The 15,941-nt window shown below is 43.9% G+C and overlaps 1 protein-coding gene across 4 annotated transcripts in view; it reads left to right on the top strand.

Annotated features, from left to right (window-relative positions):
* RPAP2 (RNA polymerase II associated protein 2) overlaps positions 1-15,925 on the top strand; it is a 74,220-nt gene extending 58,295 nt beyond the window's left edge. For 3 of the 4 annotated variants that reach the window (XM_010950397.3, XM_045513183.2, XM_045513184.2), the window contains 2 exons: positions 9,678-9,827; positions 12,510-15,925. In XM_010950397.3, coding sequence (XP_010948699.2) covers positions 9,678-9,827; positions 12,510-12,513 — 154 coding nt within the window. In that variant the 3' untranslated portion in view covers positions 12,514-15,925. Of the gene's footprint in view, positions 1-9,677; positions 9,828-12,509 lie in introns of those variants that run through there. The other variant, XR_006723078.2, reaches the window with a different exon arrangement.
* The last annotated feature ends 16 nt before the right edge of the window (positions 15,926-15,941 follow it).

The raw sequence follows: 15,941 nt of genomic DNA on the forward strand, positions 1-15,941 counted from the left end.
TTTTATAAGCTTGGAAATCACTGTAGCTTCTTATGTTTGACTCAGTGGTTGAGATCCTGCCACAAAGGGACTAACTGGGGAAAAGAACTGGCATTCTTCCAGGGAAACCCTTAGAAAGCCACCCACCACCCAATTTAAAGTATCTGAACTTTAAACTCAGCTCTGACCTCTTGGCATTTCTGTCCTTGTCAGAGTTAAAGCCACGTTTACTCTTTAGTTCAAAACACCCTCAGGAGTGGCCTCGGGAAGCGCTGTGAAGTAACTGCCTCTGCACACAGTTCGGTCCAGGTCATTTTATGGAAAAGGAAGAGCTTTCCTACAGGGGGACTTTGGTTCTTTCCACGTCCCCGGGGTTATTGTGTTACTTGGGGGAGGAAGCCAGGGGCCCCAGATGAGACAAATGCTTTTAGAGAACCACTGGCAGAGCTGAGTCTTCTGCCTTCTCCCCACTGAGAAGCACACAGGTGGAAAAGAGTTATGTGAAAGATAAACCCTAAATAGATGAAGTCCCATTTGAAAGTTTATATTAGAAATTTTTTTTAATATCTGAAAGAGGCATTTTGCAAAATGCCTTGGGTTTGTGTGAGCCCTCAAATTTCTGAAAATAGCTGACATTTTGACCACTGGGTTACTTACTGGTCACAGCTCTCCTTTGTTTCAGTTTTGAGCGTCTGTTCGTGCAGGCAGAGGTATTCTGGTGTAGTCCTTTATCATTTAGCACTTGTTCATGTAGAGGAGGAGGGAAAATCCCAGCTCACTTTTTTGAAGAAGGGAAAATACGGGTAATGTGCCAGTTGTCACTGCAGTGCAGGGAGGGGCAGTGCGCCTTGATGCGCAAGGTGGCTCTGTGACAGCACTGGTCTTAACCGTGTGCCCTGGGTAAGCCCCTTCCCCTGTCCAGAGGCTCAGAGGCATCAGGTGTCGAAAGGAAGCCAGCTGGATAGGTCAAGACTAAATCACCCTAGAGAAAATTAAGTGGTCCTGCCTCTTCAGACAGAATCACGCCGTTAAACCTCATCCTTCAGAGTCTTCATTTCCCGGGGCCTCGTCTGTCCCAGAAGACTTGTGTTTCTGTTCAATTCTAAGCCCCCAAGGTGTCAGGTACTGCAACATCTGCTCTGTTTTCATTGGTAAAGTAACAAGCACGGTGCCTGCGCACGTGAACACTGCGAATACTTCTTTTTGACAGAAACACTCCTCTCACCTTCTCCTTCCCAGCCCTGACTTCTGCAGGATGAGACAGTTAGTGCTAAAATGTTCCTTAAGCCCAGCACTGCCTTTCCGCAGCCTGCGTGTTCATCACCTTTATGCGTGGCGATCAGCAGCACAGGGTTCCCTCCTACAGCAGAACTCTGTGTGAACCCAGCGATTTCTCAAATCTGATAGGTACAGAGAAGTGTGGCTTTTCACTTCCTGTCCCTTCCACCAACCCCAAACCATAATGAAGCATGCTTTCTGGTGGCATTTATTCACACAGATACTCTCGCAGCATTTTCTTCACGTAAGAGCACGTTGAACATGAGGAGGGCAGTTCAGCGTCATTCCACAGCAGCCTACCGGTTTGATTCTGCAAGTTTGGAAATCACTACTGAACACTCAGGAAACTCTCTAAGAGTTATTCCTCCTAGTGCGGAGGGTCAAGTTGAGGGATGTCTGTGCCGTATCACTGAAGGCAGGTGCCTGGTGTGATCTTCACGCCTGTCAGCGGGTCATTCAGGAAAGGGCAGATCAGGCCACACCGTGACCTGCAGCGTCCCAGGGCTGCGCTGCACACTCCCTAGTGGATGAGGGCAGCGAGCAAAGCCGTAGGGACCCAGCAGGGAAGGTATTTAAAGTCCAGGCCTTTACTTGGACGGCTGCCTTGTATCGCACTGCAGGCGGTGGGTAACCGAGAGTCCCGTCAGCTGTCGCCTCCATCATTCAGTAAAGCTCACCTTTAACTCTTCTTACTGCTTTCTCTGCTGATGGGGAAACAAACTATGACTCAGAAAATCAAAGGTGACTTACTTCTGAGACTTAGTAAGAGTTTGCACAGCTCTAAATCCTTATATCCAAGGACTTATAAAAAGACTACTTTTAATTAAAAAAAAAAAATCTCTCTCCTGCTTCAGTTGCCAAACTTTGAAACCCCTTTTCCTTCTGTGCGTGATTCCTGTTAGCCAGATGCTGTTTGATGGCTTGGGGGAACACGCAGAGGGTACCTGTGCTGACCTGACTCCCAGCCCCTGCTTTGATGTGGAGCAGATGTGCAGCACTCAGCTAATACCGGCCTTATCATAGGATGCAGGTTGACACTTGGCTTTTGGCCTTTGTTGTCACGCCACTTACCATATGGTGAAGAGCTAGTTACAGGAGGCTGCCTGTCTTTCCAGAACACAGACTCCAGTCAGGAGCTTTCATGAGAAGTTTCCTCTGTCGTTTGTGAGTTGCACACTGCAAGTTGTCATGTCGTTTTTTCCATTATATTCCCCAGCACACCAGCTTTCTGTGGTGAAGCATCCTTGTGGTGTCGCCATTAGAGGTTTTTATTCACACTTAAAAGTACTTGAAGGAAAAAAATTGAAACATAAAAATCTTTTATTTCTACTTACTGCCAATCACATTTTCTGTTGATTATTTTAAAGGTATTTCCTACATAAAACATATTGTTAAGTACCAACTGTGAAATATTTCTGGTTTTTATTCACATTGAGTAGTTATTTGGGCCCAGTTTATTGTGGTTTTCTTTGATATTCACACTTAGAAGTCGCAGGACTGGAACAGAGGTTTGAGTCCCTTTCAATATATAATAAGATGGGAGTTATTTAATGAAAAAGTTAAACAGATAAGTGATTGGCATGTCATAACTAATAGTGTACAGATAAAAGATTAAGAGGAAAGGAAGAGCCTGGGACTCAATTTAACAAAAAGACGGGGATGGTGTTTGATAAGATGAGATTGTGCTTTGAAGATAACTTAGACGTGTGAAAGACTTCACTTCATGATACCTTTTTCTGAAGGTATGTTATGTTTTGAAGGAATGAATTTGAACTACGTATATATATGTTCTCGGGCCCTGCATTTTAGGAAAATGAGAAGCTAGACGTGGAGGTATGGAGAACACCAGGCTGGATGAGCAGCAGTCAGATGGCGTCTGTTAGGAAAGATTAGAAGAACTTGGAATTAATTGAGAACCATTTTCAAGAATATGAAGGAGTAATTTTTAAGAGCTGGCCCCAAAAGAGTTCTATGAATGAGAAAATAAAATTCTGCAAGGAACATTTAGATTATATATAAGGAACAATGTCCAGGATTTAAAGAGTATTAACCACTTCAACATGCTGCACATGGAGGTACAGAACCCCCCTCCTTCAAGATCGTGGAGGTCGTTTAGTAGCTGTCTTGTGTAGAGGTAACGAGTCAGTCCACCACGAAAGGATGTTGGGTCCCATCTCTTAGATCGTTTAACCCTTCATGAGAGGAGACTGAAAGGGACTATAGATTCCAGAACAGCTGGGCCCTCGTTTTGCGGCTACGTTCTGTTACTTCCATTGACCTAAAAAAGAGTAAGATCACAGCGCACTCAGGAACGTGAGAACGGCCGGGAGCACACAGAAACGCAGGCCCGCGTTAGTCGGGTGGTAGAAATCCTAAGTCGCTCTTCCTCTCGGCGAAGCAAATCTCATGTCCTTTCGAGTGGAAAGCACTTCCTTGCCTGGCACGTGTGAGCCGTGAGGCTGAAGCGCTCCTGTGCCCGGGGAGGCCGCCCGGTCCCCTCTGCTGGGCTGGGTGAAGGCGGGCCGCGGCCCCTGCTTCAGGACGAGCGGCAGTGAGGTGGGGGCGCAGAAGCAGCGGTAGCTCTTGGTTTAATGCTTGGCCTACCTGATGGGTCCGAAGCCCACCTCACCTCACCGGCAGCCGTTCTGAGCGATTCCGGCAGGGGGCTGCCACCGCGAGCGAGCAGGGGAGTCACGGAAATGCTGACTCCCTTCTTCGTCTAAAATGAAAGGAGGAACGTTTCATGAAGAAAACGTATTTCAGTGAGCACAGTGAGTCGGTGGCTTCTTGAGCTGTTTCCACACTCAGCAAGTCGTTACTGATCAGCTGCGGTGCGCCAGGCCCGAGGGAGACAGCGAGCGAGTCGCTGCCGTCGTAACCGTCGTCTCCTTTCGGATGGGATGTAGATGGTAAACAAGCCAACAGGTAATAGAATGAGAAGACAGTGAGGACCACAGAGCCAAGCACAACCAAGCAGGGCGAGTGTGAGGTGGGCCTCAGGCGGGAGCGGTGACTTTTAGACAAAACTGAATTAGAGGCCTGGGGGACGCGCATCCCTGGGAAAGAAAACAGCCGGCCCTTAAGTGGGAACAGACTGAGCGCGGGCACCGCTGCGGCGGGGGTGTTCAGTTTGGCTGGAGGGGGGTTAGCCAGGGAAGGCCCTCCCCCCCAACTGGAGGGTCTTGTGGGGTATTTTGGTGTTTCTTCAAGCATCTTCCATACTTCAGTGATCCAGGGTGCAGGAGACCTTTGACAGAGCAGACCCTGAATGTAGAGCCAGATGGTTCCTTTGGTTTCTCATCTCCTGCTTTAACTGCTCCCATCATCCGACTTCTAGTACAGCATTCTATTAGCAGCTGAGTTATTCACTTTAAATTAAAATCGGTGCATAATTACATCTTCTGGTGTAAGAGCGGGCAGACCTTCTGTAAAGGGCCAGACTGTAAACATTTCCAGCTCTGCTGTCCTGCAGGCCCAGCCACTCAGCTCTGCTGTCACAGCACGGGAGCAGCTATGGAATTTATAAATAAGTTGGCGTGGCTGCTTTACAGCTTGTTAGAGAAACAGGCAGCGAGCCAGGCTGGTCCCTGCACCGTCGCTGGTGCAGGCTGTTACGGTGCACTGAGGAGCAGCAGTGGGGAAGCAGCGGTTCCAGCTCCACCATCCACCAAATTCCACGTCAAGAGAACAGGCCTGTGGGAAGACGGGTGAATGTAACGTGACCTCAGTCTAATACCAGTCTGGTTGATGACAAAAATACACACAACTAACAATATATACTTTTATTTTATTTGAAATATTTAAAAGGATGTATTCATGTGATAAGAACAGGGAAAATAAAAAGCCCAAAGAAATCTGATTCCTCGTATAAGTAGTTATGAAAGCAGGAGACGACTTAATCTGATCTGTGAGAGAGGATTGTGGCGGCAGCGCGGAGACTGGGCGGGAGTCGGGGACCACCTAGGAAGGGACAGCTGTGATCCAAGCAAGACATACCTGACCTGAACAGGACAGGGACAGCAAGAATGGAGGAGGTGAAACAGGTTCAAGAGGTGCCTCAGGAGAGGCAGCAGAGCTTGGCCGCTGACTGGACAGGACGCTAGGAGCCAAGGGTTACAGTGACTGCGGTTTCTAACACTAGAGGCTTTGATGAAAGAGGTCGGAATTTCAGGTTCGAGCCTGAGGTATGTGTGGTGCCCTCGGACGCCCAAGGGGAGAAATACCCCAGGAGAGAAGTTAGAGGTTGGAACCATTGATAACCGAAGCCGTGAGATGGGACGTAGTGCAGAAGGAGGGTCTGTATGAACCCTTAGGTCAGACCTATGATTATTAATGGGCTGGTAAACAAAGAGATGCCAGCAGGATCACAAAGATTCGGGGCGAGGAGGAGGACTGCAACAGAGAGCGCCTCAAAAGCAGGAGGAGGGGGCTCCTAGGGGAGGAGGAAGTGACCAAGGACATCACGCAATGCAGGGTCAGCTGGGGAAGGGACTGAGGAAAGGCTTTCAGGCGCGGCGATTAAGAGACCGTCATTGACCCGAAAAGAGCAACTCCAGTAACAGACCTTCGCTCAGTTGCCCTTGGGCCCGGTTCTAAGCACACATGGAGACTGCGGCCTGTTCTTTGTGCTCTCCACGGTCACTGCTAACGAAAGCAGGTGCTGCACAGAACCCTGTCTCCGGCTCCGCGCGCGCGCGACTCTCCATCAGATGGGTGCTCAAGTCCCGTTCAGCCGGGACACCTAGCACTGGGCGGCGTGTACCCTGAAAAGACTCCTGCAGTTTATTAGCAGTGGCAACAGCCAGCTCTTACCATTGACCAAAACCATAACCGACTGGTAAAACATTAAGGTCTTGCCTTGGACTCACCTGTGCAGGCAGGAATGAAGCCTCTCACTGCGGAGATGACACAGAACTGGCACGTGTCCAGGGAGCAGTCCGTCTGGAAGAGCGGCAGAGTGGGCAGAGTAGCCAGCTACTAAACGTGTTGAAGTAGACGAGCCAGAGAATCTGGAAGCATAGATTATATACAGCCCTTATTTAACTTTGAATGTAAATTGCTTTCTAGACAGAAGAAATCATAATTCATTTGAGTGAATCATTCATAAAATTATACTACGAGATTTTCAGGGTTCAGCACCTTTCTTGACATACATTCATTATGACTTTATAACTTGTCAAAACCACCCTTTTTTTTTTATATTTGTGAGCCTGGTTTCTAGGGAGGATAATTTAAAAAGAAAAACACAATTTTTACATGACCTTCTCCTGCATGTACTCTCTAGAGGCACACAGTAACTACTAGCGTATGTGTTCACTTACACTTCTGCTTATTCCATGAAGGGTTTAAGTCCATTGAAAGTGTTTAGAAAGCTATCTATTACTTACGATCTCACTTAAGAAATTATGTATTTCTAATGACCATTACAATCTGTGTTAGGGACTGGGGGGTAGGGAAAGAGAAGTCTTTTCAGTTGAAGATTAAAGAGGAAGCACAAGGGAAAAAATGAGATCAAAGGAAGTCTCATTGGCTAACTTTCCAGGAGCATAATTACGCAACAACACTTAGGGCTCACGTGTTAAGAGCAGTCAGGAAACCCCGGCTCCAGAAGCCTAGGGGTTGCCGAATACCTGCCTGAAGACTTGCTGCAGAAACCCCAGGCCCCAGACTGACACTCGGTCTCCTAGCACACGCCAGCCAGGCCTTGTGTGATTCCCTTCTGCCTGCCTGCCGCTGGCCAGTGTTATATTTGTAATCCTCTAGTTCTCTAAGGCAAATCTAAAACGTGTTGCTTCTGCGTGTTCATCGAGGGCACAGGACACATCAGTCAGACACGTGAAGACTAAATTTACACAGCGCTCTACAGCCCAGGAAAGCTTGCGTATTAGCCCAAAGCGGGGCTTTTTGAGATTAGCTGTCGAGACTCAGAGCCCTGATGTGCTGCTTGCTGTCTCTGTGACCTTGGGGAAGGTACTTCTACTTTCTGTGCCTTATTTCCTCACCCATAAAGTGAGAATAGTATGTACCCCTCAGCATCATAGTGCAGTTCAAGGAGCAAATCCACACTGAGAACAAGAACACAGTAGAACTCCTCGTCAGCACATGATGTGAGTTACTATAATTGTCATCATGGTTGATTTTTTAAAACCCTGTTTATCTGCAGTATCCCACTTGGCTTTGCAATGGTAACACTTAAGGAACTTAAGTAATATTAGTCCCATTTTGTAGGTAGACCCTCAGGCTTTGGTGGTGCCCAGAATCACAGTGAGCGTTCCTGGCAGAGCGAGGATTAGAACTGTGCTGTAGACAGAACGCCCTCAGGCTTGCGGTGGACTGGGGAGTGAGTAGGTTTTATCTCAGGAGCCAGCTCTGGACAGTTGCAGTGGTTGCTTAGAGCGCTCAGGCCCCAGCTCATGAAGAAAAGATCGCTCGATTGATGAGCAGTATCTGTCATGGGCTCATGAGCATGGGGTGTGACCCTAATGTTGCTTTCCTTTTTCTTTTTACTTCTGGCTGAAGTTTCTCGTTTACCCTAGTCTCTCTTTATGAACAAAATTTTTAGGTAAATTTGAACATACCTATAATGAAGTTATTTATAGAATAATTTTAGCCTTGTAAGTTTGCTAGATAAGTTGTTATTATCCCCAGAATATTTTCTAGCTATGGCGATCGATAGACCCACTCTCTTACAATGTGTTTCTCTGTAACGTCCATCATTTTCTGTTCTCATACGGGCATGCAGATTGAGAGATCTAGTAATCCCCATTTATTTCTAATTTGAAACATATTAATGGCACTTTGAAAAGTGCCTGAGAAAACTTTGTTTTCATAGATGAACCAAACACTAGTCTCTTTGAAAATCAGAGAAATTGTTTTGGATGTATCGTGTAATCACTATTTTTAAAACACACAAAAGCTAGGTTTCTGTGGCCTTGACACCTGATCTGCCTGCTCTGACCTTGTTTTTAGCCACTGTTGTCCCCTCCCCAGTATCCTTGGTCTTACTGTGGGGAAGCAGCAACTTAATATTTTAAATGTTGACATCACGTAAGTGTGGGAAAAGCCAACAGAGCTGACTTCTGGGTTCCAGTTTGTCTGCAGGCAAATGCCTCAGGGAAAGCTGGCCCCAGCCGCGTACAGGTTCACCCACGTGCCCAGCTTGGGCTTGGCCTTAGAAGGCATGGGTAGTCCTGTTTCCCAGTGTGAACTACCTTTGAGGAATATTTTAAAAGCTCATGAAGTGTGTGAACCTGGTACTCCACCCCCTAGCCGTAAAGAAACGGGAGAGACAGGGAAGGGATCAGTGCTTCTCCTGGGCACGACTCTGGATTTCACTGGACTGTTGGAGTCACCTAGCCTCCAGTTCTTGCTAAATTACCTTCAGGGATATAGAGTCAAAGTCTAGGTCATCTCTGGGCAATTCTGAGCAGTTACTCCTTTTCCTTCTGCATTTGGTATGAGATGGCTAAGCAAGGAAGAAATCTCTCAGAAAGTGACATTTCTCATTCCACACTCACTACTGCGGAATTGCTCTGCTCTGATTTCTTGAGCTTCATTGATTTAAATTGGAGAGTTATTTTATTTATATTTGATGTGCCCAGTGGCAATGACCAGGGTTAATAAGCATCTGGAAGAGCTTTGTGAAAAGTATAGAATATTTGAGGAAAAAAAGGATTTTCTTCCAAAAAACTTTCCAGAATGTACTTGCAAAGGCTCTGTGAAGGATGCTCTCTGAAAATTAAACAAATTTGTGGAAAGCAATCTGCAATCTTTGTGACTAGATTATTGTTCACTTTCTAAAAATTATGCTTACTAATCGCATTCAATGAAAATTACTTTTAAGAACCTGTGATGTGCAGTCAATCTTTAAAAGTATTTACTGGAAATGGTTAGAGAAGAAAGCATTGTATTCCTTGTGAAGTTTGTATTAAGTGCCTTATAAGATGTTACTTCATCTATTTAGTGTTTTAAAATTCTTAAAAATACTGTTCAAGTTTCATTCAAAATGTAATCTTGTTTATTGTCGTTTTTCAGGTGATATGGCCAAACAGTCGGTATAAATTATGTGTTTGTTTTTAAAGCAACTCTCAGCTCTGAGCTTCTCCACATAACCTCTTTCCCTGCGTGGAAGGGCTTACTTCTCTGAGCAGAGTTTTGGTAGTCGTGCCGGCCTGCCAGTTGTGCCGAGGGACGTGTTGCCGATTGAGGCCTTTAGGCTTCTTCCCGTGCGCGACAGCACGTTTGTTCTTTCAGCCTTTTCCTGAGACTTCTCTTCAGCTTCAGTAAAGCCTTCTCTCTGGGAATTTTGCTAAATCGGAGACTTCGTTCTCCTCACAGAAGTCCCCCTGCCGTGTTAAAGACGGGAGCCCCTTCGTCCGTCCCATTCCTTCGATACGCATTTAATATTTTTGGTCTTTCAGGCTGACCTCGATTCTCGGAATTCAGAAGCATTCTCAAGAAAACGTGGTGTTTACACAGTTTATCGCCACCCTGCTTAAAGAATTGCATTTAAGGAGCGAGGACCTTGAAAGTCTAACCGTCATATTTAGAACCAGCTGTCAACCAGAGTGGTGCGTTGGATTGTGTTTTACTTTGGGTTGGGTTTTTTTTTTTTTTTTCTCATTTGCTGCCTGTTTGGATTCTATTTTCATATTGGAAATTTTAAAAACCAAGTAGACCCCTCCAGGTGTCGCCAGCTTGCTAAGGTCCTCGAATGCGGTATCCCTGCGTCCTCAGCGGCCCCAGTCGCTTCCTGCTGCTCTTGTTACCCTGTCTTTGTTGTTATTCCTCCTTTATAGGCGACCACAGGTAGTTCTGTTTCTTGCAATCCAGGAAGCTCCCCGCTGTCAGCTTCATGCTCAGATCTAGGCCCTCCCATCGTGCACGTCCCAGCTGCTGAGTCTCTTCCCAGGAAGTAGCAGTTTACTTGAACCAGACGCCCTCAGTGCCCACTGGGGATCGCCTCGCCCTGCTCCCTTTGTCAGCCCCGCCAGCACCTGGGGCATCTCATGTGCCGACAAGCAGGTGGACGCACACTTCCAGCTCTGCTAACCCTGACCGTACTCCCAGATTCACGGCCCTCGCCTACTATCCCAGGTTCTCGCCTCTTTAAGAGCGGCCCAGCAGTGTGTCTCCTCCCTCATCCTGCCTTAGTCACAACTCTCCGTCTCTGCCTGCCCTCGCTTTTCATTACGCATACTTTCAAGTGCTCAGATAGGTATTGATTTAATGTTATGTTTGAAGAAATTCATTCTAAACTACAAATGAGACCATCTTTGGGAGCTTTTCTTTACCTTTCAATTATTTTTTAAATTACAAAAGCAACACACGCTTGTTATTAAAATTAAACAGTAAAGAACTGCATGTATAATTTTAAAAACCAAAATCCCCTCTCACTTCTGCTTCTAATCCTGTCTTCTTCCTAGAAGCACACTAATGATCTGTCACTTTGGATTTTCTTATTTGAATTTTTGTTTAAAAAAAGACTTATCAAGCAAATCTTTAAATCTATGAGAAGGGTATTCGAGAAAGGTATTTTGGCAGGCAAGGAGGAACAGCACCATCCATTTACTAAACGTGCTAGAAAACAGAACATAAGGAAATCAGCACTGTCTCTGCCTCCCGACTTAGACCTAGTGACCTCTTCAAACCACCCTGCTCCCCTGAGGAAGGAACCTGTAAAACGAAGGCGCTTTCTTAGGCAGTGAGCTCAGGTTGGCCGCTGTAAGCATCAGTTCAAAGGTCCTTCTAAGAATATAGTGAGGTTGGAATTTTTTGTTTTGTTGAGCTTTGAGTACAGAAGATTGAGTTAATCATACTCTTCAGTTGATGACACCCTATCTCCATTGGTCGAAAGACTGCTTCTCCAGGCAGGCTGAGAACAAAGAGTGCCTAACCAGAGGCCCTCCAGGGCTGCTTTAGTGAGTAGGTGCCAGTTAAGAACCGTTTTTAATTAGCATATTTAATGTTTGTGTGTAAACAAGTGGTGTTAAAGAACTTTTAAGGACCTTCAACAGTAGGCGTTTAAGTGGCCTTGGCAGTTCTCCTGTGATCATCGTTTAGTTACTTTATGTGTATAAGTAAGCGAAGGGAGACCTGTGCCCAGATTTGTCAGTCTTATAAGGGATTTTGAATGAATGAGGCCTGATTACGTAATTTTCCATACGAGAAATGGAGATGGTTGTGAGTAGGTAGATGGGTATTTTTCCGTTTGTGTGAGCTCTGTAAACCGTGGTTCACAGGATTATTCGTGTGTAATGTCTCACAGCCTTTACAAGATCAGACCACTACTAGCTAGCGTGTGTCGTTATGCTTTCAGTTGCAAATAACAGGAAAGAAATCCCGCTCAAGCTGGCTCTTATTATGATAGTGTACTAGTTATCTTTTGCTGCCTAACAAATTACTGTGAAATTTAGTGGCTTAAAACAGCAAACAGTTTTTAATCTCAGAGTTTCTGTGAGTCGGGGATCTGGACAAAGTTTAGCGTAGGGCCTCTCCCTAAGCCACCTGCCAGGCTGTTATGGCATCTGGAGGCTCAGCTGCAGGAGGGTTCCCTTCCAAATTCACGCATGCGGCTGTTGGCAAGATTTAGTGCCTCACAGGCTGGTGAAGTCAGGGCCTCAGTTTCTGTCTATTGTCCAGAGCCCTCTCCCAGTTACTTGGCAAATGGTCGTCTCCATAGTGTGCCTCGCCGCTCGACATGTGGCTTCTCCCAGAGTGAGCAAGTGATGGGGGAAAGCCTCGGTCTTCCATGACTAATCTCAGGAGTGGCACCCGTCACCTCTGCCGTAGTCCGTGACGAGTCAGGAACTAATCGCTAGGTTCACCCGCACGTGAGGTGAGAGGACGTGTGAGGGATCTTTGAGGGCCAGCTGAGAAGCTCTACAGGTGGCAGAATTGTTCAGTAGTTCCTAGCTTGGTAGCACATCACACTGTCCTAGTGAGTCTGGAACTTTTCACACTAATTGAGGGCACCCCTGAACTAATCTGCGTGGCCATGAAAATGCTCTCAACTAACTCAGTCATTCTAGCGAGGAATGGAGGGGAAAGAAGAGGGTATTTTTTGTTTTTTTGACCTAGACCTATCACAGCCCACCCCCTGAGCTCAATCTGAAGCTGGGTTTATTCTACCCACATCATCACTGCTACATAACCGGGGGAAATGGAATGTATGTGGGAGGGTAACATAGTGTTCCCAAAAGCTGCTAAAATGTTTTAGATGTTTTATTCAGATTGTCCTTTTTGTTTCACAGGTAGAATCCATGAAGGCCACATAGATGACCCTATATTCACCATTTCTGGAATTCTAGCCACAATAATTGTGTGGTGGTGACTGACAGTAGCTGTAACTGTACCGAGTGATTTCCCCAGAGGAGAACTATTCCAACCAGGACAAGCAAGACCTTGCGTTCTAGCTATAAGACACAATTTTTATTTATTTGAAAATGAAAGTTGAAATCTTAAATTGAAAAGGAATATAATGACCTATTGTTTTCTAGATGAGTCCAGCCATCGTATCAGTTGACCAGAAAATTGAGAAAATTTCCATGTTAGCCTCACAGTCTGACTCTAGATTCTAAAGAACAGTAAAGAATCAGGTCAATAAATACAATTTAAGATGAAGAGTTTTGGAAGCTGGCTATGCTATAAAATGGTCCTGAGCAATGTATACCTGAAACTTACATAATAGAAAAAAAATCATTAAGAAAATGAATTGACACAGACTGGGAGGAAATATTTTCAAATCATACTTGGTAAAGGACTTATATCTAGATTACATAAAGAATTCTTAGAACTCAAAAGTAAGACAGCTCCATTTTTTAATGAGCAAAAATTTAAATACACATTTCAGCAAAGAAGATATCCAAATGGCTTAGCATATGAAAAGGTGCATCACTAATCATTAGGGAAATGCAGATTAAAACCAAAATTAGATACCAGTTCCCAACCACTAGGGTGACTATAACAAAGACAAAGATAGTGCTGGTGAAGATGTGGAGAAACTGGAGCCCTAGATGGTGGGAATGTAAAATGATGCAGCCACTTTGGAAAGTGGTCTGGCAGTTTCTTAAAAACTTAAGTATAAGCTTACCATATGACCCAGCAATTCCATGCAGTGTTCCATCCTAAGAGGAATGAAAACAGTTCACAAAGACTTGTAGGCAAATGTTCATAGCATTAATCATACTAATGAAAAAGTGGAAGCAATCCAAATGACCATCCACTGGTAAATGGGTATACAAAAAATCCATACAGAGGACACCTCTCACTCCCTCATCTTCAGAGACGGCCCACACCCTATGGAGTGTGTACCTACTTTTACTCTAATTTGAGCACCCAACCCCCACACTTCCTGGCCTTTCTCTTGCCTTTTCAAACAGCCTACACTCTATACAGTATGTATCTCTCTAACTAAATCTACCCTTACTCAAAAAAAAAAAAAATCCATCCAGCAGAATCCTGATGTATGCTACTCCATGGATGAACCTCAGAATCTTCATGCTAAGTTCTTAAAAGAAGCCTGACACAAATAAAACCATGTAAGTTATGGTTCCACTTATAATAAAATGTCAGAGAAGGAAAATATCTAAGACAGATACTAGATGGGAGGTTACATGGGCCTGGGGTAGGAGTGGGGATTGTCTGCAGATGGCCACAGGGATCTCTCTGGGGTGATGAAAACATTCTACAAAAAAATTGTGATTTTTGCACAACTTTTGTAAACTTTAAAAATAAAAATAATTGATTTGTGTGCTTAAAATAGGTGAATGTTATGTGTATAAATTACACCTTGATAAAGCTGGTAGAACTCGTAGATTATGTCCATACAACCCAAAGCAATATACAGATTCAGTGCCATTTCTATCAAAATTCCAGTGGCATTTTTCATAGAAATAGAACAAATATTCCTACAATTTGTATGGAAACACAAAAGAACCCAAATAGCCAAATCAATCTTGAAAAAGAAGAATAAAGACAAAGGCTTTATGCACCCTGATTTTTAACTACATTATAAAGCTATAGTATTCAAAACAGTATGGTACTGGCACAAAAACAGACAAATAGCACAATGAAACAATAGAAAGCTCAGCTATAATCCCACATACATATATGGTCAATTAATTTACAACAAAGGAACCAAGAATATACACTGGGGAAAGGACTGTCTCTTGAGTAAATGGTGTTGGGAAAACTGGACAGCTGCATGCAGAAGAATGAAGCTGCCCCACTATCTTACACCTTACACAAAAACTAACTCAGAATGGAGTAAAGGCTTGACCATTAAGACCTGAAACCATGCAACTCTTAGAAGAAAACATAGGCAGTAAGCTCCCTCACATCAGTCTTGGCAATGATTTTTTGGATTTGACAAATCAATAAACTAAAAAGGAACTATATCAAACTAAAAAGCTGCTACACACCAAAGGAAACCATCAACAAAGTGAAAAGGCAACCTGCTGAATGGGAGACAATATTTGCAAGGCATGTACCTGATAAGGGGTCAGTATCCAAAATACATAAGTCATACAACTCAAAGGCAAAAAAAAAAAAAAAAAAAAAAAAAAGTCATATTTAAATGAGCAGAGGGTGAAGAGACTTTTTTACAAAGAAGACCTACAGATGACCAGTGGACATGAAAAGCTGCTCATCACTGCTAATTGGGAAAATAAAATTCAAAAACCACAATGAAATACCACCTCATACCTGTTAGAATGGCTGTCACCAGAAAGACAAGAAGTAACAAGTACTGGCAAGAATGTGGAGAAAAGGGAACCCTGGAGGGCTGCTGGTGGGAATGTAAGTTGGTACAGCCAGTACAAAAACAGTATGGAGGTTCCTCGAAAAATCAAAAATAGAACTACTGTATGATCCAGCAAATCCACTTCTGGGTATTTATCCAAAAAATGAAAACACTAAAAGATAGATATATGCATCTCTCTATTCATTGCAGCATTGTTTATAATCACTAAGATAGAGAAACAGCATAAGTGCTTAAAGATGAATGAATGGATAAAAAAGATGTGGTATATATTTATACAATGGAATATTACTCAACCATAAAAAAGAAAATCTTGCCACTTGCAACAATATGGATGGAACTTGTGAACATTATGCTAAGTAAAATAAGTCAGAGAAAGAACTACCATGTGATCTCACTTATAAGTGGAATCTTTTTTTTTTTTAAAGCTCATGGATGGAACTTACTTAAAAATAAAAACAAGCCCATAGTTATAGAAAACTGATTGGTGGTTGCCAGAGGCAGGGTGTTGGGGGATGGGTGAAATGGGTGAAGGGGGTCAAAAGGTTCAAACTTCCAGTTATAAAATAAGTCATGGAGATGTAATGTACAGCATAGTGACTATAGATAATAATACTATATTGCATATTTGAAAGTTGCTAAGAGTAGATCCTTCAAAGTTCTTATTACAAAAAAAAAAGTATGTATGGTAATGGATGTTAACTATATACACATAGAGGGTCATGTTACACACCTGAAACTAATGTAATTTTAAATGTCAATTATACCTCATGTACTACAGTTATATGCCAACAAATTGGACAAACTGGAGGAAATGGACAATCTTTTTTAACATAATAGCTTTCATTTTTTCTTTTTCTGAAAGGTTTTTAAACCGCCGTATCAAATAAAAAATTTATTAAAGCTACATTTTTAGATACCTTTA

Source organism: Camelus bactrianus, chromosome 9 (assembly GCF_048773025.1).
Source record: "Camelus bactrianus isolate YW-2024 breed Bactrian camel chromosome 9, ASM4877302v1, whole genome shotgun sequence".
Lineage (NCBI taxonomy): Eukaryota > Metazoa > Chordata > Mammalia > Artiodactyla > Camelidae > Camelus > Camelus bactrianus.